Genomic DNA, 22,389 nt, shown 5'->3' with positions numbered 1-22,389 from the left:
CCAGCAGCAGCCCTTTCATGGAAGTAGGCCCAGGTTGCAGTCTAGGACCTGTCCTATGTCCATTTCATGACCAGGTTCATCAAGAAGGGCCCAGCCAAGGCAGTGCCCAAAAAGTAAGATGGAAGTCCTTCATACACCAGTAGGAGCCAGACTTCTACAGTTCAGAGGAGCAGAGCCGTGGGTCATCAAGGTTCTAAAGGAGAACTATGTCATCGCATTCCGGGAGAGTCATTAGTCACCTCTCCCATCACATTGTTGGCTTACTCAAAAGGCTCAGAGACATTCGGCCCTTTTGGAGGAGGTGTCCTACCTCATCCAAAAGAGGGCCAGAGAGCAAGTCGAGAACACCAACACAGAGGGCTTCTACAACTGTCTCTTTGTAGTTCCAAAAGCTTCGGGGGCTGGAGGCCAGTCCTAGATGTAAGCGCCCTCAATCGCTTTGTCCGGAAGACAAAATTCAAGATGGAGACTAACCATTCAGTCCTCTCATCCACTCACTGGGGTGACTGAATGATAACCTTGGATATGCAGGATGCATACTTCCACATCCTGATCCATCCAGACTACAGTCAACCCGCATTAACCTGGATATCAGATAAGATGGACACTGAAGAGGGACAGCCAATTTACAATACGTAATGTTCGACCATGATTTACGATAGTTGCTGTTCCTCTGCTTGTCGTGTACCGGTTTCGTTTTTACTGTATTTACCAACGTCAGATAAAAACTTTTCATGTATATTTTTATTTTCTATATACTGTTCTGTATTTATACTGTACTGAACCAAAATCCTTTTAACTTGTAACCAATTTAACTTACATATGGTATGTACCGTCATTAAGAAACGATATTGTCTGGAGCGGTAGGAAGTACCATAGCCAATCACTGAGCATTAACACTTTTACCTATACGCTGCCCGACTGGTAGCTACAGTACGATGCTTTGTATGTTTTTTAGGAAAGAAAAAACATGACAAAGGTAAACTTTATGAAGACAAAAGCTGAGTTACTGAACAACACTTGTGTTTACATGGCAAATGACGAGAGAGAGAGAGAGAGAGAGAGAGAGAGAGAGAGAGAGAGAGAGAGAGAGAGAGAGAGAGAGAGAGAGAGAGAGAGAGAGAGAGAGAGAGAGAGAGAGAGAGAGAGATTGCCAGTTCCTTCTATGCAGTGTAATTCTATATATTTTGTTGCTGAAGAATCTCTGAACCAACAATTTTGCACTCAAAGTAATAAGAAGGAATTCATTCTATTCTTCATGTAATCAGTAAAATACATAAACTATTAAAAACTACGTTTTGTATTCAAAACACACGCACTTGTGTCATTGTCAGCTTCTCTGAGCAAAAGTTCTTTCTCAGACAGAATACAGTTAAAACCTGATTGGCTGGCTGGTTGCCATGGAGATCTGCTAGCCAATGACAGCCCTCTACTTCTGTTCTATTTATAGACATGTCGTGACGGCACTAAGTTTGAGCGTTGCCATGATCGTGATTATTTGACTGCTGATGGCAAAAATTACTCAGTAATTTGCTTTATACAATTATTTCTTCATGAAAACATGAATTCAACAATAATGTTGATTCTAATATAGTGGTATGAAAAATCCCACAACATTCTGTTGTGGTGAAGCGTCATCACTTGCGAATCGTATTCCCGGACCATCCTCAGATTTACGACTGCAAACTGATTACAACATCAGTAACAATAAAAAACAACCCTCTCCAAGATCGATATGATGAAATGTATTTTATAGTCTTATCATTAAAATTCACAAGTTGAATTAATCATTTTGATCATGTATATTTTTGCATTTTTCGCAATGTATTTGTTAAAAGCAAAATGTGTTAGTGAACTTAAGGTCTTAATTGTCCCACTATTTTATTACTGATAATCTTAATCATCTTACATTTATTTAACAGTATATTAATATAGATAATACTAAACTGTAGTGAATAAATAACAAAAATAAAAAACATGAAAAAGGAAAAAAAATATTCTTCATTTTGGAGACCACTCCATTTTACTTAATAATTACGCGTTTATGTCTCGGCATAGGCATCTACATATGTGGCTGAATTCTATAATTTTTATCATGTTTTATTCTTCATTTTTCATCTTTTACCATGAGCTTTAATTCAAACATTTCTACATTGGCTTATTATCCATACTCTTTATAAAAATCATGAAATATATTATATCTATATATATTATATATATATATATATATGTATAACTGAATCACGAAAATATGGAACGTGATGAATATATAAATAAAGATAAAATCCACCATTTCCTTCGTGAAAGGACTAGTGTCGAAAGGCCTCGCAGCACTCCAGTGTTTCCGTTTCCTTCTTGGATTATATATTGCCAGTTAAACCAGACTATCGGCTAAGACGGACACCCTGGCCCCCCTATTAGTCTGTCTTAACGAGGGTCGACTGTACAGTTAGCATATCTAAGGTTCATCTCTCAGGACAAAGTATTTCAGTTTTGGGCCTTTTGCTTCAGCCTTTCTATGGCCCCTCAGGTGTTCACTTGAGTCCTCGCTCCTCTTGCAAAATGGCTCCATCTAACAGGGATAAACATCAGTCTGTATCTGGACAACTGGCTGCTTCAATCCTGTCAAAGGAAAAGTGTAGTAAGGACATGCACAAGATTCTTATCCTCACCCAGGAACTGGGTCTTATAGATCCCCAGAAGTTCCTGTTGACCCTGTTGCAAGAGATTCTCTATTTGGGGAGAGAATTTCTTTCTGCCTTCAGACAGTCTGCAGCTTTATAGCCCTCCCGTCCTGCTCAGCTCAGCAATGGATGAGCCTTCCGGGGATTCTAGCATCCATCAAGTTGTTTGTCAAGCTGGGCAGATTGTACATGAGAGTTCTTCCATTCTTTCTAAAGTCCAATTGGGACAGGAAAACACAACCGGATTCCTACGCGTTTCAATCACCCCAGAGATCAAATCGGACCTGCAGTGGTGGCTTTCTGAAGAAAGGCTATCAGAAGGGAAGTTCCAGACCTAGACTTGTATTCAGATGCCTCGGACTTAGGCTGGGGAGCCCTACTAGGGAATCAGGAAGTATCCGGTAAGTGGACCCCAGAGCAACAAAGTCTACATATAAATGTCAGAGAACTGAAGGTGGTTCATCTTGGCCTTCAGTATTTCTTGAATATGGTCCGCAACAGGACAGTAGTTGTGCAAGCGGACAATACCATGGCCTTAGCCTATACGTATCCAGAAACAAGGCAGCACTCACTCCTCTCTCTACCAGGGAGCAAGAGATCTACTCTTTTGGACAGATCAGAATCGAGTGACACTGGTCACCCGGTTTATACAGGGGAAATTAACTGTCTTCACAGACAAGCTGAGCAGTCGGAAGCAGGGCCTTCCCATTGAATGGACCCTGGATCCCATGGTCTGTCTGGATATTTGGAAACTTTGGGGAAGACCAACATTAGACCTGTTTGCCACCTCCAGAAACCATCAACTTCCTCTCTTTTGCTCTCCAGCCCCGGATCCTCTTGTATGGGCAACAGACGCCATATTGCAGGACTGGTCCAATCTGGATCTTTACACCTTCCCACCTTTCAACATGGTCAGGGAGGTGATAAACAAATTTAAAACTCATCACAACGCAACTATGACCCTCATAGCCCCGTTTTGGCCCTGAAGGAGTGGTTCCCGGACCCTCTACGGTTATTGGTGGATTTCCCAAGGCTTCTTCCCCAAAATCCACATTTGCTCAAAGGCTGCCGTGCGAGTAGAAACCTTAGCTATGTAATTACTTGGGACGTATATAGGAAACTTTATTTTATTATGAAAATATCATTTCTACTCTATTCTAATGATTATTTAAGAAAAATTGTGGCAAAGCTCAAAAAAAAAACTTAATTTTAGCTTCAATTACTGTTCAGTAACACCTCAACATAGCAAACTTCTATACTTATCAGCTACCATATTATGATTATTTTTTTCCTATGCTACTGTTTTAGATGTGATACATTTTTAGATATATCTCTTAAACTGAATGTAAATTGCAAAGTGCAGGTTATTATCATTATTATTACTCAGGAGATGAACCCTATTAATGGAACAAGCCCACAGGGGCCACTGGCTTGAATTTCAAGCTTCCAGAAAATATGGTGTTCATTTGAAAGAAGTAACAGAGGGTACTAACAGGAAATGCAGAAAGATTAGTTATCAGCAAAAAGTAATATATAATAAATATATAGATACAAATGTAAGTAAAATATACAAGAATAATTGTTTTATGGTAGTAATGCATTGCATCTCTGCTTGAACTTTTGAGGTTCCAGTTGCACAACATTCTCAGAGAGACACTTCCACAGTCCAACAGAGTTAGTTTAGGTTAGGAACTATGTAGAACTGCGATTAGCTAGAAGGTCTCTGGAAAATATTATAGGGCAGGCGCTAGAGTAAGGTCTTTGTTACTTAATTAACAGACTGTTGCTGCTGTATCATTACATCAGTCACCCATTTCCATAATTTGAGATTTTCTCAGCATCCACTTTGGTGGTTGTGGTGGTCTTCACTACCAAACATTTTTCCACAAGCCCCTCCCTCTGGCCTCTCTTGCCGGGTAGAAGTATTGCCATCAGTGCACCTCATATGGTGCACTGTAGGCATTACTTAAGGTTCTTTTCAGCATCCCTTCAGCCCCAAGCTGCAACCACTTTCATTCCTTTTACTGTACCTCTGTTCATATTGTCTTTCTTCCATCTTACTTTCCACCCTTTCCAAACAAATGCTTCATAGTGCAACTACGAGGTTTTCCTCCTGATACATCTTTAAAACCTTTTACTCTCAAAGGAAAAGCAAATAGAATTAGAGGCATCTCCAGATAACATATAAGATTGACAAGATGGTGTAAAGTAGATAAAAAATAAAAGACAACAAAAGTCTTAGGCTCCACAAAACAACTTGTCTAAGAACTGCTTCACGTACCATAAAGATAAGGAAAAATTAATTCTCCCTTGTTTTAATGGAGGCCAGAAGGAATGGAATGAAATGAAAAATAAAATTTATACCAAAGGCCAAGCACTGAATGATCTCACAGGTCCCAGCGGTTGACCTTTGGCAAAAATTTTATATTGTGGAACTTGAAACTTTTGTTGTCATATTTTTTAATTATTTTACACCATCTTGTCAGTCTTATTTGTTATCTGGAGATGCCTCAGATTCTATTTGCATTTCCTTCAGGAACTGACTGATGCAATGAACCAAAATCAAGTTCTCAGACTCCAACCCATTTTCATCAAATTGAAAGCAATACTGCTCTGACTACTTTCATGTGATTTTCTACATTTTTTTGCAGGCCCACAAAACTCGGAACAATTGGACCAAATTACTGTAATAAAACATGGCATTTCCATGAAGCAGAGATAATGCCCATTGAAAAATACCTGATCAAGTACTGGGGCAATATCTTTGCAGAAGATCCAATGACATCTTTATGGCAGCATGAATGGGTTAAACATGGAACCTGTGCTGCTCAGCTTCCAAGCCTTAATTCTGAAGAGAAGTATTTTGGGAAAGGTAAGAATTTTATATTAATTACTTATGAGGTTAAAGTATCTTAAGCATGTGAAGTATGGTACAAACTTTTGCTTTGTTATATTATTATTATTATTATTATTATTATTATTATTATTATTATTATTATTATTATTATTATTATTCATTGAACAGTATGGCCATCTGGATGCCGTTTAACTTGTATTGTAGTTTCTCATTCTCTCCAATGAGTTTCTGTGTAGCAGCAGGTAAATCATACAGCAATTGCCCAAAGTTCATTTACTGTATTTACCGTGACGTTTCGATAGAGCATTCTACCATACTCGAAAGGTGAATGAAGCCAGGGGTACAGCTATGCCATATTTATACCTGCAACAGGCTTACATAAATTTTTTGCCGATTTTCATTGGTTGTCAAAGTTGGGTTTGGGACTCCTCCTATTGGCTGGGAGCAGAATGACTCATCTGGGAGAGTCTGGCTGACCGACATAGTTGCTGATTGGTTGGCACCAGGTTCTGGGAGTTTTGGTCATAGGGCGCGATGCTCAAAGTAGCGGGCTTGTGAATTGCTATTCCAGGGGTGTATCTTGCTGTTCTCCTGAGGAAGGGAGAAGCAGGGTCTTCTGGGGTAAGTTTAGCGACAGTTTCCATCAGAGGATGGCGAGGACCTCCTTACATCAGAGGTGGTGATGGTTGTTGTCGCTGTCTAGGATTTTTGTGCTCCTTACAATCTACTGGCGTTGGGTGGGACTGCCATGTTCCCTCATGTAGTGTTATTATACCACCCCTTCGTGTATTATGATTATTATTATTATTCAGAGGATGAACCCTATTCATATAAAACAAGCCCACCAAATGGGCCATTGACTTGAAATTCGAGCTTCCCAAGAATATAGTGTTCATTACAAAGAAATAACAGAAGGTAATGGGAAATACAGAAAGAAGAGATCACTTATTAAAAAAGAAAAAATAAATTTAACAAATTAATAAGTAATTACTGTATATAAAAATGCAAGTAAATTATTAAAATACAAGGAGAATTGATTAAGGTATTAATGCATTGCATTCCGCACTTGAACTTCTGAAGTTCCAATTGCACAACATCCTCAGGGAGACTGTTCCACAGTCCAGTGGTGTTAGGAATAAAAGACCTCTGGAACTGAGAAGTTCAACAGTGAGGCACATTTACTGCATATTGGTGCTGGTGGTCAGCAAATCTGATTGCTCTCACCAAGATCTTATAACCTCTGTGCCTGAGAGGACCGCAAGGCTGAGGATTTACCAAGATGGGAGTTTTTCCTTTCTGAGAAGATGAGAGACTTCTGGTTGGTTGTAACCCTTAATATCTCCCCAACATTTCTGTGTCAGTAACAGAAATACAAAAATTGTCTTGCACACGGTGGTAATAACTATGATTTTTTCTCTTGTTTCATCAATAAAGTGTTCAAGTTTTCATTTATTAATTTGTTTCTTTAGATAAATCAAGATTGTCTTCTTATTCTGCCATCTGAGTATGAGCTAAAATTAGGCTTTCACAAATTGTGTTTGCCTCTTGGCATGATTAATCTACATATATTTATATTGAACATCATATGGTTATCATGCTTATATCTTAAGTATGGGCAGTATACTTGGGTGATGTCTTATCCTACCCACACGTTTATGATAAGTATATGAAATGGGATAAAATTTCTATCCCCATGACTGTCATAACTGTACCCAGCATGGAGATATTCTGGATGAGATAGCTGTTTGTACCTCTAATTTCCTTTCTCCTGGAGAAAAGTATCTCTCTCTGAGAAGTTCACCAATGTGTCCAAATCAGTGTTACCTGCACAACAATGGCTGCTCTTCAGTACAGCAACTCTTATATTTCTATTCATGGCCATCATATTGTGGAAGCATGATGAAGCAGAGATTTTTTTCACTAACCTGTTTACATATTACATGATTATGTTCAGCATGTCATTTTTCAAGTTCTAATATGTACACATAGAGCAGATTGAACCTTTTATTGTTTAAGTATATTTCTCATTACAGTTATCCATCGTTTATTTTTCAATGTCTTAATTTTTTTTTGGTAAATAGATAGTCTTCTGTTTTTTACACTTTTATTGTCATTTCTCAGTAAAAGAAAGGCTTTGACTTACTGTAGTTGGCTTCTTTTATTAGTGCTCTTTTTCCTTTTGATGATAATTATCTTGAAGTCTGTTATTACAGATACTTGAAGCACTGTACAGTTGAACTTGTAAAAATTTAATTTTTCTTTGAACTGTGTATTTGGTAACATTCTGGAGTCAGACTTATAGGTAGCCAGTTTGGAAGAGTGATTTTGTGTGGCTTACGTACCTTTAATGTCCTCTCCTTTAGCTTGGTATTTTTAATGTAACACAGTGGACCCCCACTTTTTCACAATTCACTTTATCGCAGATTGTTGTGGAACATTTCTTTCACTGTTTTGCAGGAACTTTCACCAATTTGCAAATTTTTCTGTGGACCATCTCTCTAAAACTATCAATAATTTGCTTTTTTTCCATAGAGCAACTCTGTGTATTCACAGTTATAAAAGTTTTAATTTAAGGGGTACAGGGTATTTGGCATGTATAAGCAACTATAAGCATTTTTAAAGGGGATTTTGCATTTCCCCGGTGGGTTCTGGAACCTATCCCCGCAAAAAAGTGGGGAGCACTGTACTTTTGAATGTTTCTGTAACAAATTCAGCATGTTGATGACTGCATTGACAGAGTAAATTGCATAGTGTGCTGTTATATGTTCAAACAAGTTAAAATGGGTAATTCTTCCTCTCAGTTGGCTTCTGGCTCTGGCTTGGCCAACAACAAATTTGGAACTGACTCCTGCAAACTGAATAGTAGTTTCAACTGGATTACAAAATTGCTTTTGCATTCCGTTATTATTGTCAATAAATCACAATATAGTACTTATATGAAATCTATCACTTGTTATTCTTGGCTATGAATTGTCAAGGATTTAACTACCTGAGCCTCAGAGCCTCGGCCTTTTCTCTTCTAATTCCAAGAGGACAGCATCCTTAGCAACAGCTGTCAGAAGTTCAAATCCTTATGATGGCTCCTTGGGCTTAAGGTTAGCATTAAGTTCAGCCGCTGAGACAATATGGAAGTTCTTGTTGCTTTTGTACGTGCATTATCTCCCAACCCTAGTTGAGAGCTTTCTTGAAAGAAACTCCATCCTAAAGAATAAATATGGCTATCATTATCTGCCTCCTTTAAGAGAACACAAATCATCTTGCTCTTTTAATAGAACACAAATTTCAAGGTTCTCTAAAATATAGGAAGGTGGGAACAAGGTTTCACCTGTGTGACGATGCCGAGACTGCTCAGAAATGAGAAATGAAGGAGAATCCAAATGAGACTGCTTTAATCAAGCCTGATGACCCATCATGCCCTCTGTTGAATTACAGGAAACCTTTACATCAGCCTTCCCTGAGGTTTGGATAATATTAGGAGCAGCAGAAATGACAGGAGAAAGCACTGAAGAAGTATTTTGTACGCTGGCTGTGCTGGGCATTCACGCAACAAAAGGTGCGAGTGCTCCCGAGTTAACCCTTAATGGATGGGCATCATCATATGATAAAAAATCTATAACAGGTTTTGAGTGATGGATGGGCTAACTCATACGAGTATTAATATTACGCGCCATACGATTTGGATGAATTTAGCGGGAAAGATGTGCATATCATTTCAATGGTCCATAAATGACTTATGGCAACTGTAGTAGCTCAGCACAGGACAGAGGGGGATCAGTGTGCCTTGAGACTTGATGGGGGAATGTATTGCCCCTCTCTGTCCCATGATGTCTTTTTATTTATTTGCTCATAAATATACCCAGGGATTACTGTTGGTTTGAGTTATCTTTTATGGTATGTCAGCTATAATTGTAATTTTACAAAGAAAAGTGCAAAGAAATATTGGAAAAAACATTTATACCTCACAAAAAGGTACTGCATCTCCCCATCTCAGTAAATCTCGTAAATATTTTACAATAAATGTACTCAGAAATTGTTACTGATTTTAGTTCTTATCTGTTATGATATTGTGTGAGCTGCAATTATAATTTTACAAAATAAAATCAAATGAATTATTAGAAAAAACATTTATAACTTCGTAAAATTAGCATTTTCAACTTCTCGTGGAAGGTACAGAAAATTTTTAAAGATTTTTCTTTCTTACACCATTTACATTTGCTTATCTTCCTCTTTCCATTGAAGTGTATATTTAGCCCGTCCTTTAAGGGTTAAAGTCGTAGTACTAGGTTGCTGTTGAGCTGTAAAGAGAGCACACCAATTGAGGTGAGTGCTGCCCTTATTTTGAGGAGGAAGTGCACACTTCCCTTATGGCGGGAGCTTTGCATGCGTCATCAGCTGCAGAGGTGGTTGGTGTTCAAGTGGGCTAGAACTCATACTGTACCCAAACTATGAGATTGAAGACTGATCAGTCTTGAAGCTGAGTTTCACAAAAATAAGTGGAAAAGTTCAGAAGCTAGTACATGAGCACTGAACCAATGTTTGTGGTTCATTATAAAATACCAGAACTGAGTGGCATGGTTTTAACAAAACAATTGATTTCCTTTGCAACAGAAGAATATGATATAAATGGGAACATTATTTTGAGGAGGACATGAAACAGAAAGTGAATGATGTGGTGAGATTAGGCCATTGTGGTTAAACAAAGCATTAAAAGATTTTGTAGTGGTTTTTGTTTCAGTCTCTTGTGGAGATTTGCTGTCAAAAGCCTTTACAACTTGTATTGGACCTTGTTATCTCAGAGATTTTTATTTGATCTGCAAATATTTGGATTGGGTTAGGTGTCTCTGGCCATCAATGAAATGAGTAAAAGCATTTAGAGGTGAATGTCAGTACTGTGATTTCCCTTCAGGCATGAATAATTATTTTCAGTTTTGGATTGTTTTTGTGAGTTTTTATTTTGTTAATCCTTGTAAATGGCTTTGTTCTCTTTCTGTAGGTTTGGACTGGGTAACCCACTATGATTATGTAGCAGTCTTGGGTCATGCCAACATTTATCCTGATGACGTGAACGCTTACACCCGCGAACAAATATTCACGGCTATAAAAGACATGTTTGGAGTAAATCCTCACGTGGACTGTATCTATAATAAGGTATGTATGGCGATTTCTGCTGAACACTGAAGAACTCTTACAGCCGCCACCCTACTTAACGAGTTACATTCCAGATGCCCGTTTGTATGTTGAATTGTTTGTAAGTTGGTTACTGTACTCTTCATGCCTATTTAAGTAAAGTATGAAATAAAATCGACAGAGTACCGTACATTTTTTCATCCTAAAACATAATACAGTGGATCCCCGGCTCTTTGCGGTTCTGGATTTGCAGCTTCACCTATTCGTGGTTATGGATTTGCAGCTTCACCTATTTGCAGATTTCTCTGTGGAACATATATATACATTATTCGTAGAAAACTTGTTTATTCAAGATATTTTTCATAGAGAAATATTCACAAATTACCGTATTTTCATTAAATTTTCATGACTAAATGCACTTTTTGTGATAGAACTCTTAAAATATTCAGGTATAAGCATTTGTAGAGGGGTTTTAAGTATTTGCGGATTTTAGCTATTCGTAGGGGTAGCAGTACACATCCCCCGTGAATACCGGGGGTCAACTGTACCCTGTACATACATTACTGTATGTACAGAATATAGCACTGTATATACAGAATACAGCACTGTATGTGCAGAATACAGTATTGTATGTACAGAACAAGCACAAAACAAAATTTACGGGTGTCAAAGCGAAGTGCTGCTAACACATTTTAATTTGCGATCCCACTTGTTTGTATCTCTGAATGTTTGTAAGCTGAATGTTCATAAGTAGGGTGGTGTCTGTACAGTATTTGCTTTGATAATCTGCTTAGATTGACCAGGGAACAGAAGTGTTTACTACTAAACATATCTTATTTCCTTCCTTTTTTCAGAAAACCAAAGTACATGAACTGTACCAGATAAAGATCTGTTTCGACCATTCCCTTCATGTCGTAGACTGTGATGGTATTAAGGACAAGGAGCTTGCTGAAAATCAAGGAAGTTGTCCTAAAGATGGAATTATATATCCAGCATCAGTTAAGTGAGTACTCTTAAATTTTGAAGTGTTTATAAACCACCTATCACACATGTGACAGTAGTTGAGTATAGCAGACAAAGTATGTTCTGAAAACCTATTGACAGAAGTGAAATGGTCCCAAATTGAGGAGTAGGCTACCTCCTGTATCTCTTGCCAAGGGCTGCCTTTTCTTGATTGTTTCGTCCATTGTAAATGCCGGTTAAATAGCTTTTTCACTGTGGTAATCTGGCTGAAACAAACCTTTACCCTGTATGCGTGTAGTGTAGATATGGCCTGTGCTTCTTATCAGGAATCTTGTAGCAGACAATATGGTCTGCAAAAGGCCACCATTTTGCAATGTACTCAGAGAGAGAGAGAGAGAGAGAGAGAGAGAGAGAGAGAGAAAGAGAAGTAACCGAAGCATCATATACAAGTCTTGGCATTTGCAGTGGGAGTCTCAATCATGAACAGTGCTGTTTGGTGCAACCAGGATTCTGTTGCACACATGAAAGGCAGTGTTTGATTAATGGAGATGTAGTGAGCAAATAAGTATTTGTATATTAGCAATGATTAGAATTCTTCAAAGAAAACCAAGTTTCCCAAAGGCTGTTAAGGTATAGGTTAGTGACCTTAAAAGGTCTTCAGTCTTCAGAATTTCATTTTGAAAGAGGGAATTATTCTAGTTTTTTATGTATGTGTACAGTTATTTTCATTTTAAATTCATAAGAGAATTGTGCCCCCAAAAAGATGCATTTCAATCAATATTTTATGCCACTTTTAATAATAGTTTGTGTTATTTCATAGTTAGGAATATGTATTTACTATTTTAAATTCTAATGAAAAATCTTTCCAGGGCTGCTGGGAAGGAATACTCATACCCACGAGCACTTGTTGACTTACATAAGAAGTACTGGGATGAATCCCAGGCAACATGTGTGACTTGGATGTGCCATGCTTTAATGACCATCTTCTCCCTTATATGGATCACCTTATAGGTATGGCTTTGTTTCGCTTTGTTTTCTTAACAGACTTCTATTTAATATTACAAAAATGTAAATCTTGTGTTTGCATAAAAAAGCCTTAGTTCACTGGTGCAGAGAAATCAACTCCAGAATCCTACATTTATCATTTTTAATTTCTGCCTTACCTTTTAAGTTAAAGTACTGTACACCATCGGTGATAATGAAAGGGCAAACCATCACTGCCTGCATCTTTGGAAATTTCAGGATGGTTGAGGATTACAATGTTTTCCTGGAGGCTGCATCATTGTTATGCACTCCAGGGTGAAGGAGAGAGAACAAATGAATTCCATCCCCTGGTATAGATTGCTTGATCAGATAGCATGGAGCTCATTAACAATAGAGACTTACAAAAGCTCCCAAGATGTCTTATTCTCCACATGATGCCCCCTGTAATCTTTTGGCATATTCTTTAAACTTTCAAAAATACAAATCATTGCTTGAACATTAGGCCCTGTAACCTTTTAGCATATTCTGTGGACATTTCCAAAAATACAAATCATTGCTTTAATACTCATTACTTCTCCGTTGCACAGCGCAAAGTTGAGTGCTTTTTACTCCCAACTACCTTAATACCATCTCCTGAGCTGCTATCCCGTACTTCATATAAGAATCTCTTCCAGGACTACTGTGAGAATCAGATGCAAACTTTTTAAGATTCTCAAAGTACATTTGAGTTGTACTCCTTGTGATTTTTGTTTCTGCTTAGTAAATGAACTTCATAATCTTGATTTGGGTACCTAATATAAGATGTAAATCCCTGGGTGATGATTTAATTCTCTTTAGTTGACTGTCAAACTTTGCTGAAGCTTTAAATTGACAGCATCCTTAGTCTTTGTAACATCTTTTTCTATGATGTCAGTTAAGAAAATAACTCAGTAGTATTGTATTCATCTTTCACATCATTTTTCTTGGCATCTTGCCTCTCCCAGACTACAAATTGCATCTGAAGAACTGTGTGGTGTTATTTGATGTTTGGAGTGATTTTGTTTTTGAAGGCCACCAAATATTTTGAATTACTTGTAGTACTCTCAACCTACTGATACTTATTTTGCAAATTGATTGATCTGGCAACATATCAGTGAGCGGCACCGAATGAACTTAAAAGTTTCCCCTCCATTTTTGGGAATGGAATGGAATGGAATATGAAATTTAGGCTTGAAGCCAAGCACTGGAATCCGATGGATTATTCAGCGCTATAATGAATTTGGTTTGAGATGAATAGTTATGGCAATGAATTTATAAATTAAATAAATAAAATAAAAGAATGATTTTAAAACTATGGTAAAAAGTGACATTTGGCAAAAACTGATATTCCCCATAAAAAAAATTATAACTGCATTTAGGATATGCATATAACCTTTGCAGTGTAAAATAAAGTAAAAAAAAAAATATACATAAACATAGTTATATACACAACTACAAAAGTGTATATACTACACTTGACAACATACCAAGAGGTCAGTACTAAATTTCATTATAAAGGTTAATGTCTCTAAAGAATGCAGCTGTGTTATTAACAACTACATCAGGACCAAGGAGTTCTGCTATATCCCTGCCCACCAACCCATGTCTGTCATGCTGCAGCATACCTACAGCAGTTTAATAACGTGTTCCACAGTAAGAGGAGAGTCACACTGTATACAGACTAGTGCAGTTCCCCCCCCCCTCTAAAAGGAATGTGGTCAATCGAGTATGGCCAATTCTCAGACCACATAATACAATTTCTACCTTATGGTTTGTTAGAATCCAGATGGCCAATGTTCAGTATTTTGTCTGATCTTCCTGTACTTTTTATCATTGGCCAGAAGGGGAGAAGACCAACATGCTTGCCATTTATTTTTTATATATGAGCGAACAGTCCATTTCGTATAGGTAGCGGGAATATGGTGGAATAGAATGTCATCTTTAGAATGACATCCCTTGCTTCTTGGTTGGCAAGTTTGTTACCTACAATGCCTACATGGGCAGGGACCTAGCAAAAATGGACTAATTTGAATTTGAAAGCAAGCCTGTACAACCATTCTTGAATATATTGAATAATAATTGGATGTTTACTGTTATATTGCTTAATGGCCATGAGTGCACTAAAGGAATCTGAGTATATGGTGAAAGTATTACCCTATAGAGTAGAAACAATCTCAAGAGATTTAGCTAATGCAGTTAATTCAGCTGTAAAAATAGAGGCATTATTAGATAGTGTGACCACACATGAGGTATTACCATAAATAACAGCACAACCAATGCCACTTGATGTCTTTGATCCATCAGTGAATAGTTTAACAGAACCCGTATGTATTTGGTCATGATCAAGAAAATGAGCCTTCACTTCCTGGACATTAACTGATTTTTTAACAGCAGCTTTTTGGCAGACTGATGGTTCTGACATCAACCAAGGAGGCAACGTAGGGCAATGTATTGCCTTAATTTTTTGGTTTTTGATAGACACATTGTCAACTGTAGCATTAATTCTTAGAGGAAAAGGCTTGGATGCTCTAGCATTTGCAAAGTGATGTGCATCATTTTGGTCAAGAATGGATGCTGTAGATTTTTCAGGGGAACCTCTTAATTTGATCATATACCGCAGTCCCAGTTCCTCTCGACGTACATCTAGAGGGAGCTCTTCAGCGTCAGTATATAGTATAAGCTTTCAACTGGTGATGTCTTAAATGCACCAGAGTATATTCTTAGACCAGCATGATGAACTACATCCAACTCATTAAGTTTGCTTGCACTTGCTGAAGAATAGGCTTGGCAACATACTCAAGCTTAGATTTACATAATGAGTCATATAACCGTAAAAGTGACCTCTTATCAGCACCCCAGTTAAAACCTGAGACTACTTTTAAAATGTTAAGGGATTTCCTCTTAATATTTTGAATGGTTTCCTTTTGAGTACTTCTAGTAAAATGAATTGCCACAATTTTGGAAGGGGAGAATCGAAAGCCATTGTCATCAGCCCAATTGCTGATTGCATTAATTGACTTTTGCAAGAAATAACAAGGTGCAATAGCACCATAAGTAGTGACATATATAGCGAGGTCATTTACAGTACAAACAAAGATGACTTTACTGGAGGTGAGACACATTCAACAATGCTGTTTATAGCCACAGCACTGCCTTGTGGGACGCCTTCCTCCAGCTCAAAAGCATTAGACAAGGTATTTCCAATTTTAACTTTAAATATACCTATCACTTTGAAATGAGCTGATGGAATTTAACATATTACCTTGTACTCCCATGTCATGAAGCCGCTTAATACATAATACCAAAACGCCAAGTAGTGTCATAGGCTTTTTCGAGATCAAAGACGACACCAATAGTCTGACTGCATTTTGAGAAACCTTGCTGAATTTGGGATAATAATCTTAGTAGTGGATCCAGAGTGGAACGATTTCTCCCAAAGCCTAACTGGACAGATGATAACAAACCATTTTTCTCAAGATGCCACATTAGCCTAGAATTCACCATTTTCTCAAACAATTTGCACACAACTTGTAAGAGATATTGGCCGATAGCTTGTAGGAAGGGTTGGATCTTTCAATGGTTTCTTAATGGGGACAAAAAAATGCAATCTTCCAAGAAGGGGGAAGAATACCAGTTTCCCATATTTTGTTAAAGATTTTAAGAAGATGAGATTTAGCTGAATCTGGAAGATTTTTAAGTGTGCTAATGCCCTTAAAGTTAACTTGGCATAATAAGATTCACCATTTCTAGAATTTAAATTAAGGGAAATGATTGAATTCCTAATTTTCTGAAACTGAGCTGAATAGTTTTTAGGACTCGATACTTCAGAGAAATGCTCATCCAGTTTTTCAGCAACTTCATCAGGCTTGGTGGCAAGGTCTCCATTGGTTTCCAGACAAGGCGTTGGCGATGGAACGTATGTGCCACTTAGTTTTCTTATCTTTTTCCAGATTAACCTGGATGGGGTCTTAGAATTTATACCATTTATATAAAAAAGCCAGGATTCTCTTTTTACTCCAAAATATTTTCTCTGTTTTGCCATAACTCGTTGGTAAATACTGTAGATTTTGCTGTTGCAGATTGACTGGATTTATAATGCCTATAACATTTCTTGGAAATTTTAATCAAATTAGCACAGGTTTTATCCCACCATGAAACAGCAGGTATGCGTGGTTTCCCTTTGGTCTTAGGTATTAAGTTTTCAGCACTACTCAATATTTCAGAGGCAAAGTACTCATAAGCCTTTATATAGGACTTGAAGAGCTCAAATTCCTGGGATAGGTTAATACCTTCTTGAAATTTGACCCAATCTGTTTCCTTTTCCTTCCACTGAACAGGAAAATTCGAGGGGACATTTCTCACAACCTTCAGATGATTAGGAAATCAATCACTGTCATGTAGAAATTCATCTACAGTTAAAATCCAGATAGAGAGAAGAAGAGCAAATACTTGAGTCGATAGCAGATGAATCACTTGTATAGGTATTATGACATGTCATAATACCATCATTAAAAAGTGTAAGATCATTATATCACCAAGTAGTAAAAAACGAGGAGGAAGTTGATTAATTAAACCTTGAATGTCACTAAGAGTGAACCTACATCTCAGCAGAAGGTAAAAAGAGCAGAGTGTGATTTCACTGTATAGAGGGATGAAGAAATTTGTTTTTATTTAGCATTTCCCAACGTTTTGTGAGAGAGAGAGAGAGAGCGAGTGTAATTGTCGTTGTGAGTGGTTCGGTTGTTGGAGTTCGTTTTACGGCGCTGTCTGTCTGTCTGTCGGTCTGTCGGGAGTTTTTCGGTTTTGGGGAAGTCTTGGGCAGTTGAGGTCCAACCTTGAAAGTGAACGGGAAGTTCGTCTGTTTTTTTTGGTACCAACATTAATGGTTCTTGTGTCTCTTCTTTTTTTTGTTTGTTCGTTGTTGGTGGAGGGTCGGTTTAAGTTTTTGTTTTGTGGTTGTGTGCTGTGATTGGCGACCGTGGACCTTATCCATCTCCAGCAACCGAAGATCAGGGTGAGTGTTGCGTGTTGTGTTGTTTGTGGGTGTGAATTCCGCCACAACTGTCAAAAGTAGCCTGAATAGCAATAGCTTGAAGCTGCATGTTCATGGGAACCATAAATGTTGCAATGTTTTAGTAGTAATTATTGCAACACCTCCATGGGCATGGTCCCCATCAGTGGGGCTCATCTTATAGATCTCATAGTTTAGACCTGGATTGTATAGTGCATTCCCTAATTTAGTTTCTTGGAGACATACAACCCCTGGCATATGCTCATGCAGTAATACTTTTAGAATTTCTGAAAGATTCCTTAGTCTCTTATAGTTCCATTGTAAAATGTCCATATTGAATTTTTAGTGCTACGATCTGCCAAGGGCAGTTCTACTGTAATCTATACTATTTCTTTGATTTATTTTGCTTATGGGACTTTATGGGAGTTTCTTTAGATTGTCATGAAAAACAGTATGTGGTTTATGATTAGCTCCATTATGTTTTTTATTGGCTTTTTGATACGGAGCAGAATGGACTTCAACTACTATTTTCTTATTATCCAAGGAAGTTGATCCTTGGCTGTTCCTGAGGCAAAAGCACCCTCACTGTTGGCCTCACTCTTGTTGCACTTTTTATGGGGTTTGGAAATCTCCATACTTTGAGCAGGTGGAGGAGAGGAACAAGGAGTTCTTACTCTCTTTGGAACTTTAGTTTGTTCTTGTTCCATTTTTTTGGGGAAGGTCTCATCAGTTGGGGATGATTCTACTGTATGCTGTAAGTAGGCACATCTCCCTCAAAGAGGGGTGCGTCAGCCCTAGCAGGCTGAGCACCTAGACCAGATGACTGGGTCTTAGTCTCAGGAGTTCTTACTTTTACAGCAGGTAAAGGTGCTACATTGTCAGCTTGAGTTTTGTAGGAGCTACGGAATTCAGAGCCATAGCATAGGTCTTTGACTGACCAATTAATTTTTTAGCATAACTAATGCTTACGTATATGTTCAGTATTAGCTTTACATACAGCTGCCTCTTCATATTCATATTGTCTGCAATTCATAGCACTTCACAATGGGCCATAAATGACTTATGGCAACTATTTAGCTAAGCATGGTAGAGACATTGGTCAGTATGCCTTAAGATTTCAGAGGGGAACGTACTGCCTCTCTGCCACTCCAGGACGTCTTATTTATTTATTTGCTCATATATATATACCCAGGGATTGCTGTTGATTTTAGTTGGTATCTTTTACGATAGTATGTCAGCTGTAATTGTTGTTTTGCAAAGAAAAGTGCGAAGAAATATTAGAAAAAACTTGTACAGGCCGTCCCCGGTTTACGACGGGGATTCCATTCTGACGCCGTGTTGTAAGCCGAAAATCGTTGTAAATCGAAATAATTGTCGAAAATCGTAAGAAAACCTTACTTTTAATCCTTTGAATATCCTTTGAGTATCTTGAAAATGATGTAACCTGCATTTTTATTGAGTCTTTCATAAAAGAGAGAGAGAGAGAGAGAGAGAGAGAGAGAGAGAGAGAGAGAGAGAGAGAGAGAGAGAGAGAGAGAGACTGCCTCACCGCTTATCTACCAGAAAAAGACTTGGAATTTCACAGAACTACAGTGTCCCCCCAATTTTACTTTTAAGTATCATCCTACATCAAATATAGCTTAAATTATTATCCTATTACTATTTTATTCTTTGAAATTATATTATTGATATTATTTCAAAGTCATCCTAAACATTAGTACGCTTTTCCAGCCAGAGAGAGAGAGTTTTATCTCTTTAATCTCTTAAGGAATGTTAATCCATTTCTCTTGACTGCAACTGACAACAACAAAAAATTGTTTTTTGTTCTTTGTCTTCCAAAGATGTACTACTACCTTTACTATACATTTGTAAAACACTGTGAACACACACACACACACAAAAAGTGTGCATAGGTAAAGACTCAAATTAGCAGTATCTTTTCCTGGGAGAGTGAAGGGCTGAACTAAGTATCTGTTTATAATATATCTATCCATTTCTCCTTCTACCTTTTGGAGAGAGAGAGAGAAAGGAAGGAAGGGAGAAATTGATCGTCTACCCTTGGTCAGAAATGTCAAGTAATTTGACATATATGCCAGTTCCATCCTCCTCCATAGCTTCAAAGCTTTGAGCAAAAGACAGGGTGTGATATTTCTTTGTTTAAAAATTTAAATAATTTACAATACATTATTGTTATTATCTAATCTTATTAATATTTGAAAATTAGCACTTATTATTAGGTAAGTCATTTATTTATCATACAAACATGGTTAGTCCTCACCATCTCCCACAAATTTGTTAAAAAATTCATGTGCCGTCACATTCTCTCTCTCTCTTATCTCAGAGAGAGAGAGAGAGAGAGAGAGAGAGAGAGAGAGAGAGAGAGAGAGAGAGAGAGAGAGAGAGAAAATACCACTCACCCTCCTTTTAGTGTATGCAAAGCCTGTGAGGTGCAAGCTTTGTGTTGTTGTTGGTTAAAATCCCACCCTTTCTGCCAACAGCATACCGTCAAGGAGGGCGAGAGGAGGAGGAGAGGGTTGTTACAAGTTGTTATTGGGTACTGTCAGTCCTTCTGGCCAATAGCATATCGCCATGGAGAGAGGGGGTTGCTAGGAACTCTGTTATTGGCTACTTCTAATCCCTCGAGCCAATATCGTAGCCTACGTCAAAGCAATAAGAAAATTGTCACACAACCGATGATGGGATTTTAGTATATTTTTTTATGTTTATATACACAGTAATCCATATTTCTTTGAAGGATATATGCAGTAGAGAGAGAGAGAGAGAGAGAGAGAGAGAGAGAGAGAGAGAGAGAGATATGGGCGGTTGGCATTATTTAAATCTGAAGAGTGGAATTATTCAGGGAGAGAGAGAGATATGGGTGGGTGGCCTTACTTAAACCTCAAAAGTGAAATTATTTGTGAATTATTTGGGGAGAGAAAGATAGATATGGGCAGTTGGCCTTACTTAAATCTCAAAAGAGTGAAATTATTCATGAATTATTCAAGGAGAGAGAGAGAGAGACAGAGGTTGAATGAAGTGACTACATCGGTAAGCAGTTTTATGATGTCATGGGATTTTAATTTAACTTTTATCAGTACTTTGCTGTGGTTACCTTAATATTAATATTTTAAAATTAGTAAATTGTTTTATCATAAAAAATTTATTTAGTCATGAAAATGAAATAAAAATCATCAATTAGTGAATATTGCTGTATGAAAAAATCCACGAATGTGAATTTTCTTCCATCGTATTCGTTGGACTGAGTCATGTGAAGTATTACCGCCCAGAATCGTAAGAAAACCTTGCTTTTAATCTTTTGGGTGTCTTGAAAACAACCAATCCTCCATTTTTATTATTGAGTTTTTCATAATAAAAACCTTCCAAATATTGACCATTCTGCCAGTTTGAATGCATTTTTCTTCCAATCGGCGTTGGACTGGCATCGTCCGAAATACTGTCGAAAATCGTAAGAAAACTTTACTTTTAATCCTTTGGGTGTCTTGAAAACAACAAACCCTGCATTTATATTAAGGTTTTTATTTAAAAAAAAAACCCTCCAAATATTGACCATTCTGCCGTTTTGGATGCATATTTCTTCTGATCGTGGTCGGACTGGCGTCGTTCAAAATACCGTCGAAAATCTTAAGAAAACCTTACTTTTAATCCTTTGGGTGTCTTGAAAACAATGTATCCTGCATTTATATTTAGTTTTTCAACAGAAAAACCTCCAAAACTTGACCATTCTGCCATTATGGAGCCATATTTCTTACGTCGGGTCAGCGCTGTCAGCGTCGTAAACCTGGAACATGCGTTGTAACCCAGGAAATAGTTTTTTATGAATATATTTGAAAAGCATCGTAAACTCGGAACATTGTAAGCCAAGCCCGTCATAACCCGGGGACTGTCTGTACTGTATACCTCACAAAAAGTTACTGTATCTCCCCATCTCAGTAAATCTCGTAAATATTTTACATACAACAAATATACTCAGAATGTGTTACTGGTTTTAGTTCTTATCTGTAATGTGTTGTGTGAGCTGTAATTATCATTTTACAAAATGAAATAAAATAAATTATTAGAAAAAACATGCATAACTTGGTAAAGTTAACATATTTTTATGAGTGTCTTGTAAAAGAGGCTCCACACAGGGTTGTAAATAGTCACTTTCAACTTCCTGTGGAAGGTAGGGAAAAATTTTTAGAAATTTTTATTTCATACACCATGTGCATTTGCATATCTTCCTCTTTCCATTGATGATTTTTTTTTTTTTTAAATTGGCCAACCTTAAAGTTTGCCCAGTCTGGGGGTGTGCTTGATATATATTTAGCCCATCCCTTAAGGGTTAATATTGCTGCTGGCTTTAGTGCAGCTTCATGTTTTTCAAAAGTTACCCATGCTTCCCATTTTCCTTCATATTTATCAATTCATCCTTAACTCTATTATTTTACCGTAACTAGCAAACAAAACAGAGAGAGTTTCGTAGTCACATTCCAAGGGAATGTGCTCTACACAATATTTTCAAATTATCCACTGTGTTCCCACACTGGCATTTTTCAATTTGAGATGACTACCCTGAGAGGTAGTATCACCACTGGAGCATTCCATATCCATGGTCAGGTTCATGCCAAGAGTTGTCATTCTTGTCGAGGCCTTGTCAGAGGTCATCATCTGTGCCAAAACAGTGTCATCAAAGGGCCTAGGGGTATTTGAATCCTTATAGCTACTAGACATAAAGTTTTGAGAGG

The 22,389-nt window shown here is 37.6% G+C and overlaps 1 protein-coding gene across 2 annotated transcripts in view; it reads left to right on the top strand.

Annotated features, from left to right (window-relative positions):
- The window catches only part of RNaseX25 (Ribonuclease X25), a 48,430-nt gene that overhangs the window by 18,683 nt on the left and 7,358 nt on the right, over nucleotides 1-22,389 (top strand). Inside the window, exons 4-8 of one of the 2 annotated variants that reach the window (XM_067089074.1) lie at nucleotides 5,336-5,556; nucleotides 10,535-10,689; nucleotides 11,523-11,671; nucleotides 12,501-12,642; nucleotides 12,874-13,026. In XM_067089074.1, coding sequence (XP_066945175.1) covers nucleotides 5,336-5,556; nucleotides 10,535-10,689; nucleotides 11,523-11,671; nucleotides 12,501-12,642 — 667 coding nt within the window. In that variant the 3' untranslated portion in view covers nucleotides 12,874-13,026. Of the gene's footprint in view, nucleotides 1-5,335; nucleotides 5,557-10,534; nucleotides 10,690-11,522; nucleotides 11,672-12,500; nucleotides 12,643-12,873; nucleotides 13,027-22,389 lie in introns of those variants that run through there. The other variant, XM_067089073.1, reaches the window with a different exon arrangement.

Source organism: Macrobrachium rosenbergii, chromosome 45, assembly GCF_040412425.1.
Source record: "Macrobrachium rosenbergii isolate ZJJX-2024 chromosome 45, ASM4041242v1, whole genome shotgun sequence".
NCBI lineage: Eukaryota > Metazoa > Arthropoda > Malacostraca > Decapoda > Palaemonidae > Macrobrachium > Macrobrachium rosenbergii.
Note: the sequence above shows the minus strand (reverse complement) of the source record. Positions and strands in the feature narration are given on the sequence as shown.